Genomic DNA, 10,000 nt, shown 5'->3' with positions numbered 1-10,000 from the left:
CCCTCACCGGCGAAGCCCACCGTGGTCTGTGGGCCCCTGAGCTACGAGGATCCGGTGTCCACCCGTGACCTTCAGATCCACATCAGCGCCGAGCTGCCCGAGGAGCTGTTTGAGGACGAGCCTCCGCCAGCCCCTATCCGCGAGGAGCTGCCCCCTCCAGATCCAGCCCCCCAGGCGCCTCCCCCTCCACCTACTGCAGGCCCACTCACCAACGGGCACAGCGCCCTGCCTCAGAGCCCTGCCAACCTTCAGGGGATGACCCGGCAACAGGGGGCTGTCGCTTTGGCCCAGAACCCACCTTTCCCCGATCTGCCCCCTGACAGCCCCTGGCCTGAGGAGCTTCGGGGTCAAAGGGCAGAGGGGGAGCTGCCTCTGCCCCCAAACCCTAGGACTCTCGTGCCCCTGGAGATGGCAGGTGAAAGGTCTGAGGAGCTCGTGTCTATGGCGTCAGTCACCCTGGAGACGGGAGGCGAGGGGTCCAAGGTGGAGGAGAGCCTCCCTGTGATTCCCGTCAGCCCGAAGATGGCAGGTGAAAGGTCAGAGGAGAACCTCCCTGGGACAGTTGGCACCGTGGAGACGGGAGGTGGAAGGTCGGAGGTGGAGGAGCATCACCTGGAAGCATCAGTCACCGTGGAAACGGGAGGCGGAAGGTCAGAGGTGGAGGAGCATCACCTGGGAGCATCAGTCACCGTGGAGACGGGAGGTGGAAGGTCGGAGGTGGAGGAGCATCACCTGGGAGCATCAGTCACCGTGGAAACGGGAGGTGGAAGGTCACAGGTGGAGGAGCACCACCTGGGAGCATCAGTCACCGTGGAGATGGGTAGTGAAAGGTCGGAGGTGGAGTACTACCAGCTGGGTGCCTCAGTTACCGTGGAAATGGGAGGTGAAAGGTCGGAGGTGGAGGAGGACCACCTGGGCACATCGGTCACCGTGGAGACAGGAGGTGAAAGGTCGGGGGTGGAGGAGCACTACCTGGGAGCATCAGTCACTGTGGAGACGGGAGGTGAAAGGTCAGAGGAGGACGATCATTTCACAAGGACATTAGTCGCCCCAGAAACAGGAGGTGAAAGGTTGCAGGTGGAGGAGCAGTACGAAGGGATGTCAGTCACCATGGTGATGGGAGGTGAAAGGTCAGAGCTGGTGGAGCACCTCCCAAGGACATTGGTCTCCGTGGAAACGGGAGGTGAAATGTCACAGCTAGAAGATCGCCTGCTGACCTCTGCCAGCCCGGAGATGAAAGTTGAGAGGTTAGAGGTGACACCTCTCTCCAGGACCTTGCTCACTGCAGAGGCAGGAGGTGAGAGGTCACTGGAGGAGGAGGAGGAGGAGGTGCAGTTCCCTGCTGATGGGGGTGAGCAGGCAGACTCCAGCTGCAGTGTGAGCCCTGCCATTGGAACTGGGAGTCCAGTCAGTCATCTGGCTCCCTGTGGTGTCTCTGAGCCTGTGGGAGTGAGCAGGACTCCCAGCCCCAGCAAGAAACTGGAACCAAGGCAGCTGGTGGCACCGTCGGGCCCTGGTACTCGGGGCAGGGGCAGGAGACCGAGGAGGACAGCTGACCAGGACCTGGTCCGTGGACCTGGAGTTCCCAGTGACGTTCAGCTGGCCGCCACGGTCCTGCGCAAGGTCCCGGGCCGCGTCAACGTCATTGTGGAGCGGCGGGAGCCAGCCAAGCGACCGCGGCGGGTGGCTCGGGTGGAGGAGGGAGCTGGCCAGGTCTCTCCACCTGCCCTTGCCACGCCCGGCCCCAGGAGGAGCGAGGCGGTAGCTGCAGATCCGCAGCCCTGTCCCGCCAAGAGACGGCGGCCGGCTGAGCCGGACAGTAGCCCCAGGCCGGGGCGGGCTGCTCGCTCCCAGGACCGGGATCTCAGGCGGAGACCGCCAGGGGGCGCTCTCTCCCCATCACCCTCCTGCCCTCCCCCTCCTCCCTTCTCCCCACCTGCCTCGTCTCCAGCCAGCGAGGGTTCCCCATCTCCCCCCGTGCACAGGTCCACCCGCCAACGGCCTGGCTGCCTGATGCCCCCCCTGGAGCGGCGTCGGTACAAACCGAGGGGTCGCCGGGTTCCGGCAGCTTCCGCGGCCCGCCCCGAGGCTCCAGCGAGGGCTCGTGAGTCCGAGGCTCCCTCCACTTCCCACTCGTCCTCGTCGTCGTCCTCTCCGTCCCCGTCACCCTCTCCACCCACCAGCCCCGATCGGTTCCTCCGCAGCCTGGCAGCCGCTGCCAAGAGTCCAGCCGCTAACACCCGCTCAGCCGGCAGCGTCCCTGCCCCACCTCCCCCAGCCAAACGCAAGGGCCGACCCCCCATGGTCCGGCTTCCCCCGGCCAAGAGGCAGGCTCCAGGCCCGCCCCCCTCCACCTCGTCCCCTCTTCCTCCCGGCCCAGCCCCGCGCAGAGGCCGCCCACCCAAGATCCAGCCCAGGAGAGGGCGCCCGCCCAAGGCCCGCCCTCAGCCACCCCCCCCTCCTCCTCCTCCTCCTGCTGCTGCTACTCCCCCGGCCGCCCAGCCACGTCGCCCCCGGGGCAGACCGCCCTCGTCTCCCCCGAAGAGACGGGGACGCCCCCCTCACAGTGCCACCATGCTGGGCTCCCCCAGGCCTGGCCGGAAGCAGCAGGCCTGAGGCGGGGGGCAGGGAGGGGAACAGACTTCACCTCACGTCGTCCCCAGGCTCAGGGCTGGGGATAGCAGTGACTGACCTGGAGCTGTCAGGCGGGGTGCAGTGTGGGACGTGCCCTGTACCTGGACCAAGGAAGCAGTTTGTGGCTTACAGGAGAGAAACAGAGGTGGGGGGGGGGGCTGTCTGCTGTCACCAACTCACCGTTACCTGGCTCTGTTTCACTCATTTGCTCCTTTTCCTTTTTTTTTTCCTTCTCTCCCTCTCCCGCGCACCTCTCTCCTCCCTTCTCTGCTTCCCCCCTGCACTGTCTTGGTGCAGTATCGGTTCAATATGAACATGTGCTGTGCAGCTCTCTGCCCTGCTGTCCTACCCTCATGAGGGTTCTCTGCTTCTGTGCTCTCCTCCCCCCGTCTCCAGCTCCAGCACGATTGGCTTATTAGTCTGTTCTTGGAAGTCAGCCCTTTAAACCAGCCCATCAGGTACCCTGCATGATCCTCTGTGCCTGTCTGCTCATTCTCGCTTAGTCTGACCCTTGTTAGTGCAGAAGCTCTGTGTTGCTGCCTCCTTCCCTCTGTCTGTGTGTGTGTGTGTGTGTCTGTCTCTCTCGCACCACAGGCCTGTCTGCACTCTGATTTTGTAGCTCATTTTAGGGATGTGTGTGTCTCTGCCTCGCGCTCCCCTCTCTCTTTCTCGCCTGCTGCCTTTGGGGAGATCAGATCGATTGCCCTCTCCACTGCTCTGATCAGTCTCCCTCCCCCCAGGCCACCATGCTGCCTGGGACAGTAAAATGTGAAGCCCCACCCCACCTCATCGGGGATGGCAAAGCTACGTTAGTTTGGGAACGGGAGGGTGGGTCTGACCAGCTGAAGAAGCAGCCTCCCCCTTTCCTGGGAGACAGAAACTGGTCTATTCCTGAGCCTTCCTTTAAATCCCCTCCCTGGCCGTCTTTTCTATTTGACCTGATAACGGTCTGCTTTCTGTGTCGTGGTGTCTTGCGGCCAAGATTGGAGCCCGTCGTGGGAGAGCATTTCAAGCGACCCCTCTGTTTCTGCCGCTCCACGTTCCTCCCCCTTCTCTCTCTGATGAATCCCCCCCCCTCCGCCGCGTGCTACTGCTGCACAGCTTGTCCTCCTTGTGCAACCACTCACCTGCTTCCCTGTAAACGACGACTTAATTATGTGACCAAACTGACACTTGGCTCGCGTCACGACTCTTGATAGTGTGGACTCTATTATTTGTTGCTGATGGGACAGGAGGAGGGTGTGGGAGGGAGGGAGGGAGGTGTGTCAGAACGTGTGCTGCTGCTCCTGGCCCACACCCCGTCTCTCTTTCCCCTCCCACCACCCCACTGTTTCGGAAAGCTAGCTGTTTTAATTATGTAATTATTCAAAATGAGAATCTTGGATTTTGTGCTCCTTTGTACAGCTTTTTTTTTGTTTCATTTTTGGGGGTGTATTTTCTCTCTCTCTCTCTCTCTCTCTTTTCCCCTCCCCTCCCCACAGACCCCCATCACCCTCCAGATTTAATTTCTTTCCCCTTGTATTATATATTGTAACTTTTGAATAAAATCTATGCAAAATTATTTTGTATGGAAGTAAGGAAGTGTCCACGTGCGACAGGGGAAATTAAAAACAAAAGATAAATTAAGAAAAAAAAATACAACTGCACAAATGGAGCTCTGTCTTTATTCTCGCCCCCAAGCATGTTTGCAAAGGTAAAGGAGTCCTTTATAAGGTGGTGCAGGTTTGGGTTTAGTCAGGGTAAGGTACAGAGACGCTCTGTCTTTATTGTGTTTGCCGTTCTATTTTAAATGGAGTAAATCTGCTTCAACTCTTAAAAGTACTTTCCACACCGTCATCCCCACCCCGCCATCAAACACCCCCAGGACAGGGACAGCACAAGGTTAGATACAGAGTAAAGCTCCCTCTACACTGTCCCCCCATCAAACACTCCCAGGGACAGGGACAGCACAGGGTTAGATACAGAGGAAAGCTACCTCTACACTGTTCCCCATGAAAACTCGCAGGGCAGGGGCAGCACGGGGGTAGATACGGAGTAAAGCTCGCTCTATATTTTTCACCCCCACCCCCCAACATCAAACTCTCCCAGAATACAAACAGCACAGAGGTAGATACAGAGTAAAGATTCCTTTACACTGCTCCCATCAAACACTCGGGTTAGATACAGAGTAAAGCTCCCTCTACACTGTCCCCCCCATCACAGGGACAGCACGGGGTCAGAGACAGGCTTCAGCTCCCTCTACACTGTCCCCCCCATCACAGGGACAGCACGGGGTCAGAGACAGGCTTCAGCTCCCTCTACACTGTCCCCCCCATCACAGGGACAGCACGGGGTCAGAGACAGGCTTCAGCTCCCTCTACACTGTCCCCCCCATCACAGGGACAGCACGGGGTCAGAGACAGGCTTCAGCTCCCTCTACACTGTCCCCCCCATCACAGGGACAGCACGGGGTCAGAGACAGGCTTCAGCTCCCTCTACACTGTCCCCCCCATCACAGGGACAGCACGGGGTCAGAGACAGGCTTCAGCTCCCTCTACACTGTCCCCCCCATCACAGGGACAGCACGGGGTCAGAGACAGGCTTCAGCTCCCTCTACACTGTCCCCCCCATCACAGGGACAGCACGGGGTCAGAGACAGGCTGCAGCTCCCTCTACACTGTCCCACCATCAAACACTCCCAGGGACAGGGACAGCACGGGGTTAGATACAGAGTAAAGCTCCCTCGACACTGTCCCCCATCAAACACTCCCAGGGACAGGGACAGCACAGGGTTAGATACAGAGGAAAGCTACCTCTACACTGTTCCCCATGAAACACTCGCAGGGACAGCATGGGATTAAATTACTCTTTCCTTGATTCCCAGCTCTTACTTCCTCCCCATTCCCTTGATTACCAGAAATGAATCCATCTATTTGTTGAACATGCTCAGTGTCCTGGCCTCTTATGTGCTTCTGGGGAAATGTCTGTGTCCTACACTGTATCCTGAGACTGTAACCCTGGGTCTGGAGTCCCCTGAAACAAGGGAGGCATCCTCCTTGGATGTCGCCTGTCCAAATTTTAAACATTTCAGTCAGATCTCCCTTTCGCCTTGCTGAATTCCAGTCCCAAACTAAACTGGGACAGCCCTGCCAATCCCAGTGTCAACCGAGTGAACGTCTGCTGCATTCCGTCTGTAACAAATATATCTCCTCTTTGGCAATGAGGCTGTAAGCATCTGCAGTCCCCTCACCAAGTATAAACAGAAGCAAATAGGACAGTGGTGGCTGACCATTCAACTCGGCTTCTCTGGCTGGTTCTTCCCCTGTTTTCTGTAATCCCTTCAGCTATAAGAACTATATGCTTTTTGGAAGCATTTTAGCCTCAACTACACTCTCAGCCAGAAAGTTCCACAGGCTCAACATCCTGGCTGGAAGACGTTCCTTCTCTCGGCCTGAAACGGCCTGCCCCCTACCCTTAAGATTGCAAACCCTACTTCTGCATCGATTGTGAGAAAAGCGAAGAGGGCAGGTCCAGATAAAATGTTTTTACAAAAAGCGTTTAGGATCAGTTCATAAGCGGGAAAGGTTTGGATGGATATGTGACACGCGCAGATAAGTGGCACAAGCTTAGTTTGGGAACACGGTGGATGTGGACTAGTTGTACCGCAGGCTTTGTTTCCATGCTCTATGACTCAAGGCAGGATTCTGTCGAATGGGTGGTGCAGGCAGAAGGAGATACAGTCCTATCAATCAGTCTCTCTTCATAGAGTGGTCCTGCCCTCACAGGAATCAGTCTGGGAAATGTTGGCTGCATCGTGGAACATCCTTGGATAAGGAAAGCAAGAGCGCTCGCGATCCTCCTCGTGTGGTCTTGGCAAGGTCCAGTTCTTAAATCCTCTACCGATGAAGACTAAACATCCCATTTGCTGCATTTAGGAATTTACAGAATCCTTGTATTGTGAACATGGGCCAGCACCACTATTATACACTTCCCCTGCCCTGGAACTGTCCCAATTCCCCATGGCCAATCCACTTGAGCCTGGGTACCACAGGACAATCCCATGACCAATCCACCCTAACCTGTACATGGCAGGATTACAAAGTGTTTACAAGAGACAGCCCTCTGCCCTCTCAAATTCATGCAAGTCCGTCCGTCCATCCATCCAACACATTCCTGGAGAAAAGCACAACTAGCCTTTGTCATGACTCCAGTCTCCCTCTCGTCATGTTGAATGCCCTCAATTGGCTTTCCATAAGCCTGAGCAACAGCAGTTTGCCATTCTGCCCCTCGCATCTAACCCTCCCCCACACCATTCGCTAAGATCGTAGTCGATTGGACATTCCTCATGTCCATTTCCCCCATAACCTTGATTGCCCATCTGATTGAGAATTAGCTTCAGTGTTAACTACACACAAGTACTGTCCTGCTGTCTGTGGAAAGGCCTTCCAAAGACACTTACCCCTCTGACTGAATCATTTCCTCCTCATCTCAGTCTTACATCAGTGCCACCTCTCTAGCACCCCAGAGAAGAAGTCCCATCTACAGTTGATACCAATCAATTGTTCTTTCTCCCCTCTCTGAAAATTTCACACTCTGCACCTTGCATGATTAAAGAAAGTCATTGCACACTGCACGTTTGGTTCTCAGTCTCCCTGTGAGATTAAAGAGGTGCTTCAGTGAGATTTAGATATGTTGAGTGAGTGCAAAGCCAAAGTATAACGTGAGTGAATGTGAAGTTATCTATAATGGGAACAGATCAAGGAGGAGATTATTACCTGAATAGCCAGCTTGGGAAAGGATAATGAAACTGGGATGTCTTCTTACATCAGTTGATCTCAGTGGTTCAGCACAAACGATCCAGATTCAATTCCACCTGCAGGAGACTGGAGTTTTCATTCTTCCCCATGACTGCATGGGTTTCCTCCCATAGTCCAAAGATGTGCAGATGAGGGGACTCATTACCCACAGTTAATGATGAGTCTCCAACTTTCTGCGTGGCTTTACGCTCCCTCCGAACTCAATGGTTACTGAATTGGAGGGGTACCTGGGCAGTCTGAGCAACCCCCTCACTGCTCTCTCCTGGACATACTTCCACAGCTCAAAATCAGTGAGAGGTTGTGTAACGTGTTTCATTTTATTGATATCATATCAAACTGTCACTCAGTGCTGGCTCTGAACTGGAGATGTGACTGTAGTGTAAAGGATCAGAGCGAGCTGCTTTGCCTTATGTATCATCACCGCTGAACACATGCCTGGGGAGGGCAACGTTTTATCCCTCGCACACAGACATGGAGCCCAGGAGAACTCCCCAGTCCCACCAGAGAACACCCCTCCCCCCACCATCCCACTCAGGAAAACTCGGAATGAACTTCCCACAGTGCAGGGCTCCCTCGGCGCTGACCCTCCCACAGTGCGGGGCTCCCTCGGCACTGACCCTCCCACAGTGCAGGTCTCCCTCGGCGCTGACCCTCCCACAGTGCGGGGCTCCCTCAGCGCTGACCCTCCCCAATACAGTAGCGTTCCCTCATGCCTGACATTGCTGGAAATGTGATGGCGGGGTGGCGGTGTTTGTTTAGATTCGTAGCCTCCAATCAGAACATCGAATGTTAAACAGTCTCTCATTCTCCATGGAGTACCGTCGCCCACGGGCACCGGCGTGAGCTGTCCTCACATCTGCGATATCTCCAGTCCATGAGACAATGTCCTGGCTCTCGGATTGCATTTGGTTAAACACCCCATTCCAACTAAAGGTCAGGTACGTCCGAGAGAATCATGGGCGAGCCAAGCTGTAGCTCCTGCTGCAGGGACTCCATATCTGCCGGGTTCATCCTGTGCACCTCCAACCAGTCAGCCAACAGAGAGGCTGATAACGGCGCTGAGTCACCCTGGCTGTAAGACAAAACCAAGAGGGATAACCCTCACTGACTGGGTCAGAGACAGGCTGCAGCTCCCTCTATACTGTCCCCCCCCCATCACAGGGACAGCACGGGGTCAGAGACAGGCTGCAGCTCCCTCTACACTGTCACCCCCCATCACAGGGACAGCACGGGGTCAGAGACAGGCTTCAGCTCCCTCTACACTGTCCCCCCCATCACAGGGACAGCACGGGGTCAGAGACAGGCTGCAGCTCCCTCTACACTGTCCCCCCCATCACAGGGACAGCACGGGGTCAGAGACAGGCTTCAGCTCCCTCTATACTGTCCCCCCCATCACAGGGACAGCACGGGGTCAGAGACAGGCTGCAGCTCCCTCTACACTGTCCCCCCCCATCACAGGGATAGGGACAGCACGGGGTCAGATACAGAGTAAAGCTCCCTCTACACTGTCCCCCCATCAAACACTCCCAGGGACAGCACGGGGCTAGATAGAGTAAAGCTCCCTCTACACTGTCCCCCCATCAAACACTCCCAGGGACAGCATTGGGTTAGATACAGAGTAAAGCTCCCTCTACACTGTCCTCCCATCAAACATTCCCAGGGATAGGGACAGCATGGGGTTAGATACAGAGTAAAGCTCCCTCTACCCTGTCCCCCAACTGCCAGGACATGGACAGCACGGGGTTAGATATAGAGTAAAGCTCCCTCTACACTGTCCCCCATCAAACACTCCCAGGGATAGGGACAGCACGGGGTTAGATACAGAGTAAAGCTCCCTCAACACTGTCCCCCCATCAAACACGAACAGGGACAGCACAGGATTAGATACAGAGTAAAGCTCCCTCTACACTGTCCCCCATCAGACAGGGACAGCATGGAGATAGATACAGAGTAAAGCTCCCTCTACCCACCCAAGTTGCCATAGCCTTACCTGTCGTGACTGTCACCCTGCATGTCGAAGGACTGATTGAGGAACTCCTCTAGGTCGAAGCCGAGCCCGTAGCCTGCTCCACTCCCCTTCGGTGTTACCGAGAACCCAGGCGGCAGCAAATCCTTCACCTGCTCGACAGAGGAGAGGTAGCAGTGAGCAGAGGGTGGGGTGTGTCAGACCGGAGCAGGGGTCACAGGGGATGGGGAGGTGAAACACTGGTGTGATTTCACATCAAAACTGCTTTGTGATTGGGATCCATGGGCGCTGAGAGACACAGGAAGGGCACCGTCCCAGACATGACAACAGAGCCGTTGATGCAGTGAGACCTGGATGGGATCAGGCACACAGCGTCCTGTGTCATCGTCAAAAGGGACATCGACAATTCCCGGGCACTGGGAAACGGAGCCTGCTCTTGGTGGAATACATCGCCCCAGGGAGCAGGGACCAGGGAGGACGATGAGCAGGGGGACACGGGGGGAGGCTACAACCAACCTCACGCCCAGCACCACCCCAACAGACACATACACACCCCAACACACACCCAACACACACCCCACATATCCCGACACACGCACCCCAT

The 10,000-nt window shown here is 56.2% G+C and overlaps 1 protein-coding gene across 1 annotated transcript in view; it reads right to left on the bottom strand.

The window, feature by feature from the left end:
* Window positions 1-8,059: 8,059 nt before the first annotated feature.
* LOC122546921 (mitogen-activated protein kinase 7-like) overlaps window positions 8,060-10,000 on the bottom strand; it is a gene marked incomplete at its 5' end in the record, with an annotated part of 4,665 nt that continues 2,724 nt past the window's right edge. The window contains 2 exons of the mRNA XM_043685531.1: window positions 8,060-8,502; window positions 9,421-9,548. Of these exons, the coding sequence (XP_043541466.1) occupies window positions 8,358-8,502; window positions 9,421-9,548 (273 nt within the window). The remainder of the gene's footprint in view (window positions 8,503-9,420; window positions 9,549-10,000) is intronic.

Source organism: Chiloscyllium plagiosum, unplaced genomic scaffold (genome assembly GCF_004010195.1).
Source record: "Chiloscyllium plagiosum isolate BGI_BamShark_2017 unplaced genomic scaffold, ASM401019v2 scaf_2706, whole genome shotgun sequence".
In the NCBI taxonomy this organism is placed as follows: domain Eukaryota; kingdom Metazoa; phylum Chordata; class Chondrichthyes; order Orectolobiformes; family Hemiscylliidae; genus Chiloscyllium; species Chiloscyllium plagiosum.
Note: the sequence above shows the minus strand (reverse complement) of the source record. Positions and strands in the feature narration are given on the sequence as shown.